Genomic DNA, 21,511 nt, shown 5'->3' with positions numbered 1-21,511 from the left:
CGTGTAAGAAGTTACAAACAGTCCCTTTAACCTACCCTGGTCCCACCCTGGTCATTGGTATGAAAGTGGCATAAGAGGTGCCTGGTTGCCCTGACCCTGATACATTGTGTGCACACCACTGGAGAGATTCACTCTATTCAGTACAAACTATAACAAAAACAATAACTGCAGGTATTGATAACTCATTCTTCACTAGGTAGACTGGTGCCAAGTTTCTATTGTTCAGATCAAGTTTTTTTTTATCAGATCACCTCAGGTCACGTCACGTTACGTCATGACGTACATACGGAGAAATCGAAACTTACAGCTGAATCGAAACCCAGCAGATATACGGAGAAGTAGGAGCAGAGAGCACAGTCGAGACGAGGAGGAGGATGAAGAGACAAGTACAGTGAGCTTCTTCTCGTCATTTAAGATGGAAACTGGAAACGATGTCGCCAGACTAAACGAGTACGTGCAGAAAACAGGCTCCAGACTGCAATACGAGGACCTCGGATCTGTTGGACCCGCACATGTTAAAACGTGAGTTGAATGTAGTTTCTACTGTAGCTGTACAGTAGTCGTCTCTTCCATAGGCTGGCATGGATTTAGCCTGAAATATGAATCAGAGGCTACTCATTATAGCTGCATTTAAGGACACCTGGTAAATCAGAAAACTGCTAAAATACCATGAAACTATTTTTTTTTATTTTTTATTTCAGACAACCAACTAATTACAGAATAAATGTATCAAAAAATACATTGTAGGATTTAACAAAGGTTAGCTCACATATTTACTCATACCCTTTTTTACTTTTGGCAAAAGGGGAAGCTTTTTTCAGAGAAAGATGAATGGGTGGAGCATAAGATGTACAAGGCCATCCAGTGTGTGTGTGTGGGTTTTTTTTTTTAAGATAAACTCCTGTAATTGCTTTAGATAAGATATGCCTGGCATTACCTGCTATCTACTATAAGTGGATCAGTTATGCCCTGTGATCTGTAAAATATTTATTTGTGAAGTAAATAGGTAATTGTGTTGTGGTACCTCCAAATTGTACTTAAACCTGCAGTAGGCAGAATAGTTTTGACATCATTGGGCAAAAAATCCATAATAACCTTCAGCATATTGTAATTCAAGTGTTCTGAGAGAAAACTAGACTTCTGCACCTCCTCATGGCTCTGCTTTCAGGCTTCAGAAAATCTAAAGGAGTGTACTGTTTAGCTGTAAAATGAGAAAGTTGGCTCCGGCTGGTGGGCGGTGCTTGGTATTTCCTCAACATGGCTGCCGGGTCACAAACGTTCTCATTTGACAGCTAGACAGTACACTACAAAAACATTTGAGGAGAGAAATAGGCATTACAGTAACAGAATATTGATTCATATTTGATCAGCGCTGCCTAGTTTGACTGTTTGATCGGAGTTTGTGAGTGATTGATAGCTGCTCAGAGACGTCAGGCTCCAGCTCGGCTCTGATTGGTTGTTTTCCTCCGGTCTGTGAAATCTTGAAGATGCCATTAGGAGGACACCGGAGGACACAGAGGCACATGATTTTTTTAGATTACCTGTCTCATGCACTACTGTCAGGATATAGTGATCGTTTTATAAAAATAACTTTTTTAAAATCATATTTGCTCCAATTCTTCCCACTGCTACTTTAAGGTGTTACAATAAATATACTGTCACAGTTTTTTATTAATGATATTTAGATAAAAAAATGACAGTGACCGCAATAATACTCAAAACAAAACAACAATGTTCAAGCTTTCTCAAGACAGGATCTAGTAAAGGTCCAGGGTCCATCAGGCCTATCATCATCTTGGAGATATAGAGCAGCCTGTTAAATTGATAGCAAGTCCATAAAGTCCTTACGCCAGCTCTCCAAGCTGAAACTGTTGATTTACGTTGTTTCCAGTTCAGGCCAATGCTATAATACTATGTACAGTTTTGGGAGTTTGCGAGTGATTTACTGTACAGCTGCCTCCGTTGAATGCACAGCCAATAGGAACGCTCTCTCTCTGAAATGACCTGTGATTGGCCAAAGTCTCCCGTCACAGGCTAGATTTTTTAAAGCCTGAAAACAGAGCCATGAGGAGGTACAGAAGTCTAGTTATCTCGCAGAACACTTTAATTACATAATGCTGAAAGGTTATTATGGATTTAATGATGCCAAAAATAGTCTGCCTACTGCAGATTTATCAACCATGCCAACACAATTTGGATAATATATGATCAATTTTCTTCAATGTGCAGGGTAAGGATAAGTAATGTAGGTTCTGTGTATTATATCAAAATATTGTATCCGACACAATTTGATGTTTTAAAAAATATTTTTAAGTGCTACATGTCATTGTGTTGTAGTTATGGGTATACCCAGGTCACGTTCCCATTGTAATTTAGATTGGAAGTTGCTGTCAGAGGTAGAAGGACACAACAACCTATACATTGTTGAGACTACCTGTTGTATCTTTAGTTCATGGATACAGTAATTCATATAGTTAAAACATACAGTTATAAAAGTTAAATATTGTAAAATGTGGAATCATTATATTGTGGTATTAGGAATTAAAGATTGTGTGCAGTGATGAATAGAGATCTCAAGGTGACAGTAATGTGTAGGCCAGAGTTACAAGTGTCACTGAGTAGTTTGGAATGAGCGAGGAAGAAAAACAAGGAAGTAGCCTGAGAGAAAAATGTGATTGCACAAGAGAGATAAAACCAGTGCAATGCTGTGTGTTCATCAATGTAATGATGCACAGTTTGTTATCGGTAAAAGGTTGAAAGTTGAAACGTGATGTTTCGGCCATTTTTGTAGAAGTTACAGCCATCTCCCCACACTACCTCTCCTGCCAACAGCTCCCTTTAGTTTGTCCTCTCTCTCTCGTTTCCTGTGTCTATGCCTCTAGAAAGAAATTACTTCATAATAGAATTTATTTACAGATAAAAATTCGGAATCTTTCAGCCCAAACTTTTTTTTCAATCAATGAAAGGGACCACCTGTTTTATATTGAGCAATGTTATAATTTCAGCCTATAAATGACTTTAGTGCCTGAATATCCAGGTGGAGTCCCACAGTAGTAACACGGATGATTACCTTACCTCCGAGAGGCTGAATATGGAAGTGTTCAGATTCACCAACCAACACCACTAACATCATTGCCTATATAACAGAGATGTGACAATTCCTCTACAGATTCACCCAGAGGGTAGTCCTAAATGGTAAATTCTATCCTAATGGTGTGGGGAAGAACAAGAAGGAAGCCAAGCAAAACGCGGCTAAAAATGCCCTGAGAGACTTGCTCGGGAGCAAACAAAAGGACTCAGTTGACACAGTAAGACTTCCTCTTTGCTTAACTAGAGCGTGTTGAATTTTAGGTGTAAAAGTAGAAGATTCAATTCAGGTCACTTGTATTCTTGATGTATATTTGTTATTATCTTGACAGACGGGAAATACAGCAGAAGCTCCGACTGCACCAGTTCATCAGACAAGTATCACTCAAGCCAACTATACATGTTGGCTCAATGAATATGGTCATAAGAACAGGTTGATTATAAGGGCTGTGGAGTCAACACAACCGGGACCATATGCTATTCCGTAAGCCTCCTAACCGCACCCACATTCTTAACTATTTTGTCATGATTTAAATGCATTAAATAAAAGTTTTTATGATATTAGATGCTGTAGCTTTGTGGTTGGTGATAAGGAGTATCCAGCTGCCACTGGGAAAACAAAGAAGGAAGCTAAGGAGGAGGCAGCCAAGCTTGTATATCAAGAGATATGTGGCAGTAAAACTACAGAGGTAAGTAGTAATAATACACACTAGTTTCTCCTGGCTTAATGAAAGTCCTAGAAACGTATTGTCACATACTGTGTGAACCATCTCAAAATTGTACTTTTATATTTTCAAGACTGCCGCAGCTCAACAACAGGAGGAACAGAATCAAAATGTGTCTGATATCTGGTGAGTAAATCACAATGTCAGTGCATTGTTTAATTTTCATGTCTTCATGAGTGTTGAGTGTTACTTGTTTATTACAGTAATGAGACAAGACGTCTCAGTGTCAACTTTAAGGAGAGTTTTACAGAGACAAACTTCATCGGAATTGTTAACAACTACTGTCAGAAAACAAACCGCTGCCATACATTCGTTGAAGAGAGGAGATGCGGTCCATCTCATAACCTTCAGTAAGTATGAACCTGAATAGACACTACAAACACTCTTATGCAAACTCTTGATTGATTTTCAGTTTTAAAATGGTCTAATTAATTTCCTCCTTTCCAAAACACAACACAGATTTTTCTACAAATTAATAATCGACAAGAAGGACTACCCTGTGGGTGAGGGTAGTAGTGCCAAGGAAGCCAAACAAAACGCAGCTCGGCTGGCCTGGTCTGCTCTCCAAGAACAGACGGACTGGGACAGCAAGGTAGTTCATATTTTGTACTTCTTTAAATCATCAAATATACACTCAGTTGCCAGTTTACTATGTGCACCTAACTAAAATGAATGCAGTCTAATACAACATCTATAGTTCGGTGCACCTAATAAACTGGCAGCTTAGGTTAGTTTGGTAGAAAAGTAGAAGTTTAATAGCAGATTTTTTCTGATGCTTTTAGTCGGCCTCTAAATGTACTGCTCACAGTCGATATTCACCCCAATCTACGGGCTTTTATTTTGAAATCCCTTTCCGTAAAACATTCAAGAAAGACATTTTATTTTTTTCATTTGAGGGATTGCACATTTTAAATTTTTGTTCCAGGCAATTGCCTTTTTTTCCTGTGATGATGTAATGCCAAACACCTTTTCTGTGCATTTTAGGTGTCCGTCAGATCAACAGTGTCCGAGGGTGGTGGACCATCGCCATCAACTACCCTGTAAGGCACTTATTGTCATTAGTAGGAGAGCAGAACATGTTGTTAAATACTGAGAAAGCTGTACTCATATCTCTCATTGTATTCCCCTAGGGCGTCCCGTCAATCATCATCACAGAGCACGCCAACGGACACAAGTGGCTCAACAATATTCACCGATCCATCAAACCCTTCTAAAGCTCAGGTCTGTTCTCTCATAATTGTGGAACTTGTTTTTTATTTCGGCGCCGATGTTAACAGGTTAGAGCAGCCACACAGAACCACGTGGGCAGCGTGGCTCAGCTGCATCTCTTCTAGAGATTCGAAGTCTCGCCTATTTTTACCGCAAGCCGCGCGCAGTTCACGGCAAAAATAGACTGTGAAAGTGATCTTTCGACAGTATATCGACATCATATCATTAACATTACTACAGTTTCAATGTCTACATCTGCAGAATGTCACAGACTTAAAAAAGTTAAGATTTTTTTTAAATCAACACTTCCTGCTTCTATTTCAAAATAAAAGCCCTCAGGTGTTTTTTCTGCAGACAGAATTCCTTCATTTGTTAACACGAGGCTTTTATTCTGAAATATTTGCAGCTTTATAGCAATTAACCACTTTTTTGTGAATTGTAGATGCCTTTAAGGTCAACTGTAGCTGAAGAGGATGCACCAACCAGTTGGTCAACTTCACTGTAAGGCACTTATCTTATTAAGGTTATTATTATTGGAAACAATAAATCAGATTGTAGAGCTTAATGCTGAAAAGGCTGTACTCATGCATCTTATTGTATTCTCCTAGGGAGTCTCCTGCATCGTCACAAAGCATGTCAACGGGTACAAGTGGCTCAGGAATATTCACGGATTCATCGAACTCTTCCAAGGATCAGGTCTGCACTTTATATCACAATCTTACAAATGTTGAATCCACCCTCTTATATTCTGCTTACTCTGTATGTGGGGAGGGCAACATACTAATAGTAGTATTATAAGTCAAGGAAAATAGAGAGCTGCGAATTTAGAGGGAGTATTTTGTAGTTCTTCAAGAGTGTACAACTTAATAATCGGAGCAGGGTTCAAAATTTTGAATCTACTTTATTCTTTCATCCTCTAAGCATGATGCCAAAGACCAGAACATGGGAAACATTCAGAATGAGACATCCGTCCGGTCAAGGTTTGGAAAAAACAACATGAATTTGCATTGTAGCATTTGAGTTTTATACTGATGTGGTCTTAAATCTCTCTCCCAATAACTGATGTACAATCAAGAAGACATCTCTAAGTTTCTTTCTACCATTTTGCCTAAACAACATTGTTAATCTCAACAGGTTTACTTCAGAATTTGATTCCATGGAGTGTCTTGGCAGTGGAGGCTTTGGTTATGTTTACAAGGCAAGAGATAAACTGCTGAACAGGCATTTTGCTGTAAAGATTGTCTACAGTGAAGAGTAAGTATGCAGTAGTAAGGATCCAGTGTGCATTGTACAGTATTTATGCAAGTACTTTGTTTACTGATTCATTCTCTCGTTCTCCTTTGGCTCAGGAAAGCTCTTCGAGAGGTGAAGATATTATCAGACCTCAGCCACTGTAACATCGTCAGATACTACACATTCTGGATGGAAGATTCAGCATACAAAAGTAATGAATCAACTGACGGTTCAACTGGCAGTTACGGCTCTTCCCAGTAAGTCCCATGCACTTACCATAAGTCTTAACGTTTTAGGCATGATGTTTTTGGGTTGTCCGTACCGTACATACATACGTACCATTCTTGTGAATACGATAGACCTACGGTACCAATCAACATTTACTTCGTTAAAGCAAAACATTTGTCTATTACCACTTTAAAGGAGAGTAATTAAATCCTTTTTCTCTTCTCCCCTTTCTAGATCTAAAGATAATTCATCAGCAAAGTACCTCTATATTCAGATGGAGTTATGCGACACCAAAACACTGAAAGCGTGGATTGATGAGAAGAACGCTCAGACTCTGCAAGACTCTAAGAGAAGAGAAGAAAGTCTAAGCATTGCTCAACAAATTGTTAGTGGAGTCGAGTATATTCACTCCAAGAAGCACATCCACAGGGACCTTAAGGTGAGACGAGACTTTGCACTGTGTGGCTGATGTTAAGCTGATTTAGACACAACCATTAGCATTTAATACACCCTGAGCACCCTGAGACAGATCCTGGTGCAGACCAGTAGTGAAGTCCGTCACAGAGCGGAGTACTTAGAACCAGTATATTGTTCTGGTGTTCAGAGTAGCTGCACCACAGACTAGACCTTATTCGGCTAGATCCTGCCCTAACAAGCCCAAAGAGGTTGTGGAAATGTGCTGCTGTTAGGGTTCAGTACATCTTCTCTATTATGTAATCCTCCACTATTACAGCACAGTACAGATGTAGAGACAGCAGACAGGGTCAGGCAAGTGGCTTTCATTGACAAGGTCTTCCTCTCGGGCAGGAAGTGGAAGTTAAACCCAAACAAATTTGCTTAACAAATATGTTTCTGCCTTGTAAATGTTTATGCCATAAATGCATGGAGTATAATGTCTACTGATTATTTTCAGACTCATAATGTTAAAAGTCTGGTCATTTTTTATTAATTCTCCACCAGAATATTATTCCTGGTAGGATTGAAGAAGCTTTCAAGAGTATTTAGACCATCAGGTTTTGAAACCCTAGAACATACTGTGTTATTACCTGTAAATAGACGGCATTTACATTAGATTTAACCGAATAATAATAAAATTAACAAATGCCACACCAATAAGGAAGAGGGTCTACAGTGAAGAATCTCTATCAAACAGCAGAAAATGCAGCTAGAATTTTTTTTAAAAGTGTTGTCACATATGAATTTTTAATTTTTTTTGTACGTAGAAACAATCAACTAGATCACGAGTCAAACTCAACACCAGCACGCCAAATCCGGCTCCTCGCAAATTGTGATCCAGCCCCCATATCAATTTAGGTTCTCCATAAATTTTGGGCCGCCTAGTCGTGGTCTGCACAGCAAACACACAGGCCTGCCTCCACTGTCTGCAGGCTAGCTAACACAGATTGGCACAAAAAAGGAAAATCTATGCTGAAGGCTGAATATTTAGGGTTTTATGTGAAGCCAATTGCATGCCAGAAGATGATCAAAGATCTTTTACTCATATTCAGTTTACTTGTCATATTCAGGCTTGTGAAACAGGCTATATGAAAATTAAAGATTGATTATTTTTCTTTTACATCAGGACATCTTTTTGTTTTATTAAATACCCCACACAACCATTGAGTTGTCATATTCAGTCCTGTGAAACAGGTTGTTGTGAGCTGGCTGTATGGTAGCTTACATGTAAAAATGTATTAATAATGCATTATTTTTCATGACTAAATGCTAAGCAACTGTTTTTGTTAACATTTTTGGGGCTTTGTGTGGACTAAATTGTATGTGAGAAGGCCATATGGGACATGCAACAATATAATCAGACATTTTATTTTTATTTTTTCAATTAAATAGATGTGATTTTCATTTCCCAGTGTGGCCCGTATATTAGTGAAATTGAGTTAAAACACACCTGAACTGGATGAACATAAGCCTATTATTTGATCATTTATCTCATCAAATTGAACAAAACAGTCCTTCCCAATGAAAACCACACGCTGTTTAGATTTAATGCTGCTTTTTTAAAGTCCATTTCAAGCTCTAAGTTCATGAGTTACTGCCCATCGCGTGAGCAGATAGATGTTTATCTGTTTCAATTTCTGTTTTTGCTTTTCAATGGTAAGCCTGACAACATCCTGTTTGGACTGGATGGAGAAGTGAAGATTGGGGACTTTGGTCTGGTCACCAGAGATGATGATGACGATGCTTTGGTGGAGAGAACCGAGAACAGAGGAACCCGATCTTACATGGCTCCTGAACAAGTGAGCAATCAATAACTTTTGTGTGAAGAAATATGTTCTTCTAATCGGCTTGATTAGGCTTCCTGTATGCCTACCACACTTAACAATGCTCCCAGATTTCCTGAAGCTCAGCCTCACCTGTCTTTCCTGTTCATCAAACGTGTTACAACTTGTATACCAAATAGAACATTGTTTTAAAATCCAATAGCAAATTTAAGCAGTAAAAACTGAGCGAGAAGCTGAAGGTTCATTTACTACCTGAGCAGAACTAGTTCATCTTTCTTGATAATTAATGAAATGATAACATTAGGCTGCTGACGTGCCTTTTGTCAATACTGTGTTTTTATTCTACCACAAAAGAGGGAGAAGACCTATGACCGGAAAGTGGACATATTTGCTCTGGGGTTGATATACTTGGAACTCCTTTGGAAAGTCTCTAGTGGCCACGAGAGAGCAGAGGTGAGTCATTCATAAACAGAACATAACATTGTGTGTTACTATTAAAGTTGCCATAGTTACCATATTATGTAGGCCTATGTCTTATTATATACAATTATTATTATATACAAACCAGCTAATTATACACCAGTAGTTGATTTCTTGTCAGTATGGTATGTAGCAAAAGTAATGTACTGTATATAGCAGAAAAGATGGAACTTTATAGACCCTTTTACAGCCGACGTAATGATCACGTCATGGTGTTAGTTGGAGGCAAAACAAAGGAAAGACTGGAGGCAAACACGAAGCCTCAGAGTAGTGGGCTAAAGTCACACATCTAAAATGTCATCTTGGTGTGTTATTGGGTGCCAAAATCGATATCACATACATTTGAGATGACAAACTGTGATTCGAGGCTCTAGCGAGCTATAATATCGGCGAAGCATTTCAGAGATGGAAAGAAAATGTTGCTAATAGTTTAACAGTGAGCCGTCGGCTGTAGTTAGCAGAAGGCTAAACTATTAGCAACCGTTTCATGTCTATTTAGAGCGAGTACAAGCGCGAGCCCAATGCTGACTTTCGTTGACTTAACGGCCACAGGTGTCGCTGTTAACAAGCATTTGTGATTCTTACAAACAGTCCCTTTAACGCTCCGTCCACAATATACGTCAACATGTTTACTAACAGAAAAGGGCTCTATTGTTCATCTTTTAATCTGTCTTGTTTAGTTTTTCTTGTATTTATTTGTAACACTCAACAGAGCATAATTTGAAATATTAGTATATTTCAGGCTAACTAACATGTTTTTTCATCCTTTTATCACTTCATGAATACCAGATTTTGAAGAATGCCAGACGTCAGATGCTCCCCAAAGACTTTTTACAGACTTTTCCCCAAGAGGTGATTACAATATGCTTATTATCCTAACTGATTTACATGCAACATGAAGCAGTATTTCCAACAGGATGCCAGTTAGTCATGAAGGTCACCAGCAGAGTAGCAGGGAGGCTGACATACAGGGGTTTGTTACAACAGTTGTCCACCTCTAAAGCCTCAAACGTTGAGGAGTCAAAACAGGACTGCTGCTGTCATGAATAATGTCAAATATAAAGCAGAACAGATGACAGTTTTTTGAGAAGATATCAGTCTCAGATTCCCCTTTGCATGTGTGCAATATTGTAATATGGCATTTATTATTGTTGGTACAAAGATCTCAGTTGTTTTTGTTGTTTTTGCAGAACCAAATCATTAAGTTAATGCTGCGTGAGAAGTCAGAGGAGCGACCTGAAGCAAGTAAACTGAAGGTAGAGCTGGAGAAGTGGGCTCAGACATTCAACGCACAAAATGAGCATCACAGAAATGCAACTATCTGATTGTCACAATGAATTGTGATCATCAATTGTGATCAAGTCATGGGAGTATCTGTCTCTTCTGGTGTCTGTAATTTAATGAAATTATATGATATACTGTTATTAATATGGTGGTTTTAGGAAAATGGTTAACATGTTGCACTTACGTATATAGCGCTTTAAGCTGAGATCAGTACACAGCGCTTCACATTCACTTACACACCTACAGTATGTTCTGTGTTTTGCTCAAAGACACTTCAATATGCAGACATGAGGTCAAATCATTAACGATGCAATTAATGAACAACCTAAAAAGTGAACCTAATATTATGGGTATTTTTCTTATATCATAATAATCATGAAAAGGGCGCTATTATATCAGTTCACATCTGTCTAGTTTTTATTCCAAATAATCATGTGCCTGTAATTTCTATGTCCACAGTCGACATTTTATTCTTTGCTGGAAATGGTCAAATGTTCTGTTTTAAGGGGTGTCACAATACAGACTTTGCTCTGTACTGAATATGTTACGGTTGAAAATAAAATAATGGTTACCCACAGCAAAATGTATTAATTTATTTAGTTTTCACTCTCATTGTATTTGTATATTCTGTTAAAAGAGAAAGTTACATGAAGATGATTTTGTCGTTTATATATATTCCAGATAAGTCACATGGCTTTCTTTCTATATGTGGGTGTGACTGCTTTGTTTCTGTATGGGACACACACAACCAGACAGGTCAGGAATACTGTTAAGATCGGCAAAGCCCGCTCCAAACACTGCATGAAAGTTTCTTTCTGCTGTAGATTACCCAGAGTGCACCTGCATGTAATACAAAATAAAAGCCTTGGGTGTCCGTAATGCCAAATGCAGTGTTTATAAAATCAAAGCCCTACAGAAAGTAATGGTTGGTTGTCCCAAATTGAACATGAATATATTACAAAAACATTCTTATATATATATATATATATATATACATACATACATATATATATATATACACATACCTAAACACATATAAACTGGTCTCAAGAGAAAACACTGTTTACCATTGGCAGAGTATTTTGGCAAATTTTTCTTGGGCGCTACCCACATAATAAGCTGTGCTGCTCATCCCACAAATGCATGATCCTTACAAGTTGGACATCATTGTGAAGGTAAATAAACAGGCTTTCCAACCATGTAAAATATAATGCCAATTAGCATTGTAACAACAGAGAAAATATCCACCAAACACAAGTTTCCAAACTTTTTTTCCCCAGTTTATATATATACAGTATATACACTGATAAGCCATAACATTATAGCCCACTTGCCCATTGAGTAGGTCCCCCTTTTGCCGCCAAAACAGCCCTGACCCGTCGAGGCATGGACTCCACTAGACCTGAAGGTCTGCTGTGGTATCTGGCACCAAGCCATCAGTAGCAGATCCATTATAAGATCCTTTATAAGTTGCGAGGTGGGGCCGTCGTGGATCGGACTTGTTTGTCCAGCACATCCAACAGATGCTCGATTGGATTGAGATCTGGAGAATTTGGAGGCCGAGTCAACACCTCAAACTCGTTGCCATCCACATGATGTAAAAGAAAACGTGATTCATCAGACCAGGCCACCTTCTTCCATTGCTCTGTGATCCAGTTCTGATGCTCAGGTGCCCATTGTAGGCGCTTTTGGCGGTGGACACTGGTCAGCATGGGCACCCTGACCGGTCTGCGGCTACGCAGCCCCATACGCAACAAACTGCGACGCACTGTGTGTTCTGACACCTTTCTATCAGAACCAGCATTAACTTTTTCAGCAATCTGAGCTCCAGTAGCTCTTCTATTGGATCAGACAACACGGGCCAGCCTTCGCTCCCCAGAATAGGGAGATAGATCCGGATGATGACTGAATTGTACACTAATTTTTTGTAATTGATTATATGTATATGTGTTTTTGTATGTGTATATACTGCGTGTGCGTATATGTGTATGTATGTATATATGTATACAGTATATATATGTATATATAAATAGATTTTATTTTATTGTATTGTTTTAAATTTGATTTCTTTTACTTGTGTATATTCTTTTTACTTATATATCTATTTTTTTGTATACAATATGTTTTTCCTGTATCTACACTGGCTTATTTTATATTAATATTAGGTTTATTAAGTTTCTTTGTACCGAGCATGTTATGATTGGGGACGTTTGTGAATGTTTGTTCCTCTTGTTTCAAAATGAACAAAAAAACAATAAATATAATATTGTAAAAAAAGAAAGATAGTCAATGTTATTCACTTCACCTGTCAGTGGTCATGAATCAGGTTGTGTTGAGTCCAACAATAGTTATCCCAGAGGTTGCTCCATGATTGCATTTAACGCCACTGATGGATTTGATCTTATTGAGGAACTTGTGAGAACTTTCAGCAAGTAGTGTTGATTCCCAAACCAGTCCTCCAGACCAGCTGACGGCGGTAATGCACCACGAGGAAAACAAGAGGAGGAGGAAGAGGAAGAGGAGGAGGAACGTCGTCGACACGACTGAAAAAAGCCCGCTAAATTCAAACTGCGTAGTGCTGCAGTGCGAATCTCGTGCATGCCACGGTCTCTGGCTTGTGCGCTCACGCAGGGTTTAAAGCTTCAGGATGGCAAAGAAGAACAACTACACAGCTGAACTAAAGAAGTATGTACAGAGAGCAAAGTTGAAGTTGGAATATGAAGACATGGGACCTGAACACAATAAAATGTGAGTTAAAACCATATTACCAACTACTAAGTCAGTATAATTGAAGTCTTTATTTCTTGTAAAACAAAAATCACTTTCGATTAAACAGAAAATATCACCCTTGTGCGCAAATCCAAGTTTGTTTTGGGCGGGGATGGTCTGCTGAATTATTAATATCCTGGTGGACAAAGGGTACAGCTGGCCCAAGGCCAGGGGGGGCCCATGCAAAGGTCTATGGTTGACCCTTAAATGGGATCAAGAACAACACTTTACTTACTGACCTATATCACTGACAGTACAAGTTAAATATATTTACATGATAAATAAATATATTGGTATCATTAAAACACCTTTCACCTTTATCATCGAGAAAATGAAAGGATCAGAGAGGCAATGACCACATTTCTGGAGAAGCAGCAGGTATGACAGGTGAAGCTGAACGTACAAAGATGAGGAGCAATAGACAGACTAGAAAAATAAAACCCGCTAGCGGGCTCATTTTTAAAGTTGGAGTGAAGATAATGGTATCATATGAAACTGGGCGACCTGGATTCGAGGTGGATGAGGGGCCCAATTTGGAAAATCTGTCCCCCTGCCCATAATTCCTAATGGTTGGCCTGCTGGTGGGAACCAAATCTATCTCCACCCGTAGTGATTAATGCTCCTTCACCACACCAACAGACCTTATAAATACCTAGAATCAAAATATATTTTTTAAAGTAAAGTGCTGCAACGTGTATATAGTGTAAACAACAATAACATCAGAAATGGTCGTTATAGTCTGACATACAGTATATGTTAACGTTAGAATATGCTCGTTGCAAAAATACCAGAAATTGTTTTACACAAAAATAAATATTGAATAAATTGGCAAGTAGTAAGAAAGCCATAACTCGAAAGTGGTTACACACTGATCCTCCAACATTAGACCAATGGCGGGGTACTGTAAATTAAATGTTGTATGGAAAGACTCACATTTATATTAGGGCTTAAATTGGAAAAAGAGTATTGAGTACTGGGAAAAATGGATTGTGTATTCACACCGTTGTTATACTGTTGTGTTTTTCTAAGCATTCTTTACTGCTCCTGTTGGAATAAAATAATTGTTTATCATTTTAATAATGAATAACTATAATAATTATTTAACTGCAAAGTAGTAATGTGTTTTTGATACCTTCACCTTTTTGCATTAAATCATACCAGGATGTTTGCTGAAATTGATTGGATGTGGCACAGCCCCGCCAAGAAAAATTTCCACCAACCACCACTGGAATGTATTGTGGTCGGACATTGTAACACCCATGATGACGTTATGTTCATTGTTCTCAAATAATAAAAGAGTAAAAAAAAAAAGAAAACAATATGCTCTTTGCTGCTTCCTGTAGCAAATAGGGGAGAACATCCACTATGTTTGGAGGAGCTGCAGCATTTATTTCTGCACAAACGTCCCCTGTACATTCACTAGATATTCTCAGAGCTAAACTAACTCTTCTGCAGTGTGTAGTGAGCGCGCATTCACGTCTAGAGGTGGAGCGAGCTGAGCTGTCTGAGTGAAGGAGAGCAGGCAGAGGAGGAGGGTACAGCGGCTACACGCGAACGCGCATATGCGAGCGCGCATGTGTGACGACCCGCTACATTTATGCGCGTACAAAGTTACAAATAGTCCCTTTAATTTGTATATTGTGGAAAAGGAAAAGGAAAATAGACAGAGCCCATGAGGAAATCTGTGTCTGTCTCCTTCACAATGACTGACAGAAAGCCCCTAGCCACCTGATAGTTTTTAAAAAGCATTAAAGCTTGGCCCTTAGGCTAAATTTTGGAGAGGAAAAACAGTCATAGCCATTTTCAAAGGGTCCCTTGACCTCTGACCTCAAGATATGGGAATGAAAATGGGTTCTATGGGTACCCACGAGTCTCCCCTTTACAGACATGCCCACTTTATGATAATCAAATGCAGTTTGGGGCAAGTCATAGTCACGTCAGCACACTGACACACTGACAGCTGTTGTTGCCTGTTGAGCTGCAGTTTGCCATGTTATGATTTGAACATATTTTTTATGCTAAATGCAGTACCTGTGAGGATTTCTGGACAATATGTGTCATTGTTTTGTGTTTTTAATTGATTTCCAATAATAAATATATACATACATTTACATAAAAGAGCATATTTTCCCACTCCCATGTTGATAAGAGTATTAACTACTTGACAAATCTCCCTTTTAAGGTACATTTTGAACAGATAAAAAATGTGCGATTAATCGTGATTAGATATTTTAATTGATTGACAGCCCTAATATGAACATGAACATATAATGAACATATAATGAACATAACAACAAACATGGCTTCTGTTAGTACTCACAGCTGCCAAGCTTGCAGCTTGTGGACTACTCTGGTATATATACTATATATATATATATATATAGTATATATACACACTGATGTGATGCTCATAAATGAATTGTTAATGGCTATAACTATAGGTTTTTACCGTTCTTCATCAGATTCGTTATGAGGGCTGTGATCAGTGGTACATTTTGTCCCATCGGTGTGGGGAATACCAAAAAGCAAGCCAAGCAGAGCGCAGCTAAAAGTGCCCTGAGAAGTTTGAGCGAGAAGGAGAATCAGACACTAGCGGTAAGATTATTCTTTGTGAAATGGTGCATGTTGTATTATGTACTCCAATTTGAAAGACCATACATAGAGCATGTCTCGACGATTGGTTTGTTTATCCTGACAGATGGTAGTAGTTGCTAAAAACTGTATATTTGTTTTTTTCCTTTTTTCTTTTTCTCAGACATATGTCACTAAAGCCAACTATGTAAGCTTGCTCAATGAATATGGTCAGAAGAAAAGGGTCAATTTCAGGGCTGTGCAGTCACCCAGGCTGGCACCAAATAATGCTACTCAGTAAGTCTCCACACTGCATTCAAATTCATTCGTAGTTGTTAAGGCATCATTTAAAAATGCATTAAAAATAACGTTTTCATGATATTAGATGCTGTAGGTTCGTGGTTGGTGATAAGGAGTATCCAGCTGCCACTGGGAAAACATGGAGGGAAGCTAAGGAGGAAGCAGCCAAGCTTGCATATCAAGAGATATGTTGCAGTAAAAACACAGAGGTAAGTAGTAATAATACACACTAGTTTTTTTTTCCTAGATTAAAGCCCAATATATTAGAGGAAGGATAAATTCTCCCAGTGTATAGTCAAGACCTAAGTTGAGTCAAGGCTCCAAAAAGGGTTCATGTCGGTGTCCGAATGGGTTCAAATTTGAGACCAAGACTGATATCCTCCTAAAAATACTGTATTTTGAGCAAAACATGGAGATATTAGTAAACTGTCTGTCCCTGTCACCTGAGGCAATACTGGGAACCTGAGGGAAAGCCCTAAAAATTTGATGTTGATTTGATGATTTGAAGATTTGATGATTTGATGTTTCAGACAGTTCTCCTCTTTATAAGAACCATAGTTGGGTTTTTTAAAGGGACTGTTTGTAAGAATCAGAAATGCTTGTTAACAGCGAGCAGAGTACAGCAGAGACTCCGGCCCTGGAGACCAAAGCTACGGTCTCCCCCGCGTCTTCCGACTGCTGCCAACACTATTTTGCAAGACGGGCTTCACTAGATATAACTTTGGTGCTTCCGTGTAGTTTGTGTTGGAGTCTGAGTCTGAACAGCGTAGCCAAAGGCGAGCGCGCATGGGACACCGACCCGGATTGATTTATACGTGTAAGAAGTTACAAATAGTCCCTTTAATCAGTGGAGGGATTTTGCATTACCACTGATTGTTTCGAACATTTTTATTAATACACTTTTATTTACCTTCACAAATAATTTGATATGTCTCTGAAAATGTGACTGACATCATTTTATATATTTCTTCCAATTACGAAGGAACAAAAATCTGCAATGAAGCCCAGAAGACTGTAAGTCACCTTAAGACCCACTCTAAAGATACAGCACAAAATCTTTCACTAAATGACAGCATTTCTGCTGCTAATCAATTTTCATGTCTTGTTAGATTCGAAACAAATGTCCAGGATTCCCGGCAAAGCAGCAGTGAGGTTAGTGAGCCTGTTGGAGATCATTTTAATGATTAAGTATTTTTTTTCTACAATGTAAGCTCTATATCATGATTTCTTTTGTTCATTAAGGATGCAGTGATTCCTGAGAAAGTGACCACAGGAAACAGTCCCAGTGAGAAGACATCAACCCAATCAGAAATGTCGAGGTAATAATACGTTTATTTAGTATAGCACTTTTCATAGCACACAATTCACAAAGTGCTTTACAAGAATACAAATTAAACAGAAACGATAAAACCATAAAACAGCAAAAAAAAACAATCAATAAATCCGCCAGTAGAAACAAAATTACAAAACAAGACCAGTTTAAATTAGTGAGTCTAGCTGTTTTTAAAGGTGTCAACCGAGAAGTATGGAAAATTAAAACATTAAATTGCAATCTTGCAATCTTTCCATAATGTTTACTTCATTTGTTTGTCTGTTTGATGTACAATAAGAAAGACAATCATTTTGTTTCAACAGGTTTACATCAGGATTTGACTGCATCGAGCCCCTCGGCAGAGGAGCCTTTGGTCATGTTTTCAAGGCAAAAGAAGAACTGACGGGGAAGTTTTATGCTGTAAAGATTGTCCTCTGTAGAGAGTAAGTCAAATACTAAATTCTGTTTTTAATAGGCATTTCATAGTGTGATATATTAATTAGAGTTGTAGTGCAAAGCAAGATGAAAGTTTCAGCTGAGCTTTTCTTATACTTAGGATCAAAAAGGATCTACGAGAGGCGATTGCACTATCAGACCTCCATCCCCGTAACATTGTTCGATACTATACGTGTTGGTTGGAGAATTCAGGATACCATTGGGACAACGCAGACGACAGTGGCAGCTCTTCACAGTGAGTCCCATCCACTTACTAAAGTAAGTAAGGATACTTACTGGAGGTACGTAATTTCCTCATTTGTCTTTTCTTCCTTTTCTAGCTCTTCTATCGAGTCATCGATGAAGTACCTCTATATTCAGATGGAGTTGTGTGGCAAAACACTCAGAGTTTGGATAGACGAGAAGAATGCTCAGAACTTGATGAAATCTCTGCGAGACTCCAAGAGGAGAGATGAAAGTCTAACTATTGCTCAGCAAATTGTCAGCGCGGTGGAGTACATTCACTCCAAGAAGTTCATCCACAGAGACCTGAAGGTGAGTCGAAGTGAATAAAATCATTTATTACATCGCGTCAGTCATGAAGCTAGATGTTTTGTTTATTTCTTTCCCGCGGTTAGCCTGCCAACATCTTGTTTGGTCAAGATGGGGAATGGAAGATCGGAGACTTTGGTCTGGTCACTGAGGAGAACGATGATGATGATGACATGAACCTGATGGAGAGAACGGTGTACAAAGGAACCCCATCTTACATGGCTCCTGAACAAGTGAGATGGTCTATACTGACACAATGACAAAAACACATGTTGACATATCTAACACACATCGAAAGCCAAAGAAAATAAGTGGGTTTTTAGCCTGGATTTTGAAGCATTCAATTGTGGGGGCTTATCGAACATATAGAGGGAGGCAATTCCACAACTTGGGCCTGCCACGGAAATGATTATCAGGGATGGAGATAATCTTTAGAGCGATCAGAATATCGGGTATTCGCTGACAATCGTCGGGAAGGTGTCAACGTGTAGTGTGTGTGCCCTGTATTAACAACAGCATTTATTTGTTTATCAAATTTAAAATCTGGGTTAAATAAAATACCAAGATTCTTATTGTAGGGTTTGAATTAACCAGAGAGTGGTCCTAGGTCACCGGCTACATTTTTAACAATATATGGGGGTCCAAATATACAAATTTTAACCACTAGTGGGATTTAATTTGAAAAAACATTGAAAAATGTGACTCCGCAGATTGCGTTTTCGTGCTTCATGGCTACCTCACCAAAGAAAAAAAATTACATATTTTTTAAAGTTGGATTAAAATAAATTTTGCCCATTTTCAAGTGAAATTTAATAACTGGTTATGTTTAATGTATATTGTGACATCAAATAACCTTAATTGTGATTAGGAAAAGACAATAAGCTGCCTCGTGTCTTTTGTTAATATTGTGTTTTCTTGTTTTACACCAAAAGAGCAAGAGGAATTATGACCGAAAAATTTATATATTTCCTTTGGGGTTGATTTACTTCGAACTCCTTCATCCAATTTCCACTGGTCATGAAAGGGGAGCGGTGAGTTGTTCAGTCAAAATCCAAAATTATGCAAAACTATGTCCTTATGTGTAATAATTAACCTACTATGTTTCATTCTTTTTAAAGGTATTATTATTTAAGTTCAACAGAGCATAAGAGAGCATCAGGTGTGTCAAACCAGTTACATGTTCCCTCTATCACTGCATGACTTCCAGGTTTGGGGCGACGTGAGAGCACAGACATTTCCCGAGGGGTTTCAACGCAATCTTCCCCAAGAGGTACATCATTTTGTGGGTTAGACAGGTAGAACATTACCTGGTCACTGTAAATCTGCATATGCACACAGCACTTCAGGAAGCAGAAAGAGCGATGCTTTCCTTCCAAGAGCAAATGCGTCTCAATTCAAGAAATTTTCAATGACTAGTGCAGTGCCGAATTCAGAACAGGCCGATTGCTTGGCCCCCAGAAGTGCTGCTTGCAGCGTCGTTGAGAACCACAGTATGGCTGGTTATACCCGCAAAGTGTGAAGTTGATTGGATGAACAGTTCTCGAGATATGCGAAGAACACAATATATATATATATATATATACACATACAGACAGAGATTCCTTCCTTTTTAGTTAGATGGTGTTGTTTACTACTGCACCACCTATTGGCCAAATGGCACCATATTTGTCATGGTCACTCAACCATCACATCTACACTGTTCAACCAAATGTGGTCGCAATAGCACAAAGCGTTCAGGAGATATGACGTTTTTTTTAAATATAAGACCTGCTGAAAGCATTTGAGCTAACTTTGAGAACCAGCTATAGCAAAACTGTATAGAACATCAATAATCCAAAAAGGTAACTTTTTCCGGCTCGGTCCAGAGATGTTCTGTACCAAATTTGGTGACGATTGCTCAAAATGTGTAGATGGAGTAGCAAAAAAACAGATTTGGACACAATTCAAATCTAGATGCAAATGGGCGTGGCTTATATACTGTAGATAAATTCATCTGGACCATTTTGTTGTTTCTGAAAGTTATGGTTAATAAATTACAGACCAAAAAGTAAAGTTCATTGTTATAGTGCCACCATCTGGTGAAATTGCACCACATTCGACACTGCACTTCTTTGGGAGTTGTAGCAACTCATAACGTAATAACTGTGCATAATGTAATAATTTAAATGTAATAAAAGCTCATAATGTAATAATCAGCACATAATGTCATAAAACTTTGAGCGCATAAAGTATTAACGGTCAACAACTACTCCACTTGTATCATGTAAAACTAGAAGTGTTCCTGTGCTTTACGAAGACAAGGAGCGTACTCTTTTTTTAAATTATTACATTATGCGCTGAATTTATTATTTATTATTCAACTTTTTTTTTTGCTAAGTTTATTATGTAATAATGTTCATATAACGTAATAACTTATTACATTATGAACAAAACTGTTACTATATTAAGTGCTCAAGGTTTTATTACATTATGTGCTGATTATTACATTATGAGCTTTTATTACATTTAAATTCTTACATTATTCGCAGTTATTACGTTATGCGCAGTGAGCTGACTGTAAGCTGTTATGAGTGTTTCCTGCAGGGTGCTGGTTTACTTGCGATGTTCATCAACAGGGCAGGTCGGAGATTGACATACCGGTGTTTGAACTGCTATTATAGTTGTCTGTTGAGTACGAAAAAAAGTACCTTTGTTGGTTGCCCTTATGATGTCCACGTGTGGGAAATGTTGCTGAGTGCACCAATATTGCACTTTTAGTGCTGTTAATGCAACATAGATCTCAGAAGTTGTTCTTTTTTATGTTGCAGTACATCATAATAAGGTCAATGCTGTGTGAAAAGCCAGAAGAGCGACCCGAAGCAAGTAAGCTCAAGACGGACTTGGAAGAGTACCGACTCAACACTCAAGAGACCGCTGTGAATCTAAAAACTGAGACATATTTTGTCGATCTGAAGTAAATGGGGGCTGTGCTTAACAACAACAAAACTATATCAAGTTTTGATCTCAAGCATACGTTAAATATTCGCTCTCTCTCTGCACGCCATGAACGCATCATCAGTTGCACTGTGCATGTCTTAAAGCCTGTG

General features: G+C 38.4%; 1 protein-coding gene across 1 annotated transcript; it reads left to right on the top strand.

The window, feature by feature from the left end:
• Positions 1-259: 259 nt before the first annotated feature.
• On the top strand, positions 260-21,448 carry LOC119495743. Its single transcript, XM_037782503.1, has 32 exons — positions 260-522; positions 3,170-3,308; positions 3,420-3,571; positions 3,653-3,776; positions 3,886-3,938; positions 4,016-4,162; positions 4,272-4,404; positions 4,797-4,852; positions 4,943-5,033; positions 5,464-5,522; positions 5,630-5,717; positions 5,943-6,001; positions 6,156-6,275; positions 6,371-6,511; positions 6,717-6,921; positions 8,600-8,737; positions 9,077-9,175; positions 9,992-10,054; positions 10,393-10,520; positions 15,718-15,850; positions 16,011-16,123; positions 16,212-16,335; positions 17,109-17,140; positions 17,236-17,278; positions 17,369-17,445; positions 17,762-17,881; positions 17,995-18,129; positions 18,215-18,428; positions 18,512-18,658; positions 19,358-19,456; positions 19,633-19,695; positions 21,233-21,448. Exons 1-32 carry the CDS (start codon positions 275-277, stop codon positions 21,380-21,382), a joined length of 3,693 nt encoding a protein of 1,230 aa, XP_037638431.1. The 5' UTR covers positions 260-274; the 3' UTR covers positions 21,383-21,448.
• The last annotated feature ends 63 nt before the right edge of the window (positions 21,449-21,511 follow it).

This window comes from Sebastes umbrosus, chromosome 10 (genome assembly GCF_015220745.1).
Source record: "Sebastes umbrosus isolate fSebUmb1 chromosome 10, fSebUmb1.pri, whole genome shotgun sequence".
Lineage (NCBI taxonomy): Eukaryota > Metazoa > Chordata > Actinopteri > Perciformes > Sebastidae > Sebastes > Sebastes umbrosus.
This window is presented reverse-complemented; position numbering and strand designations above follow the sequence as displayed.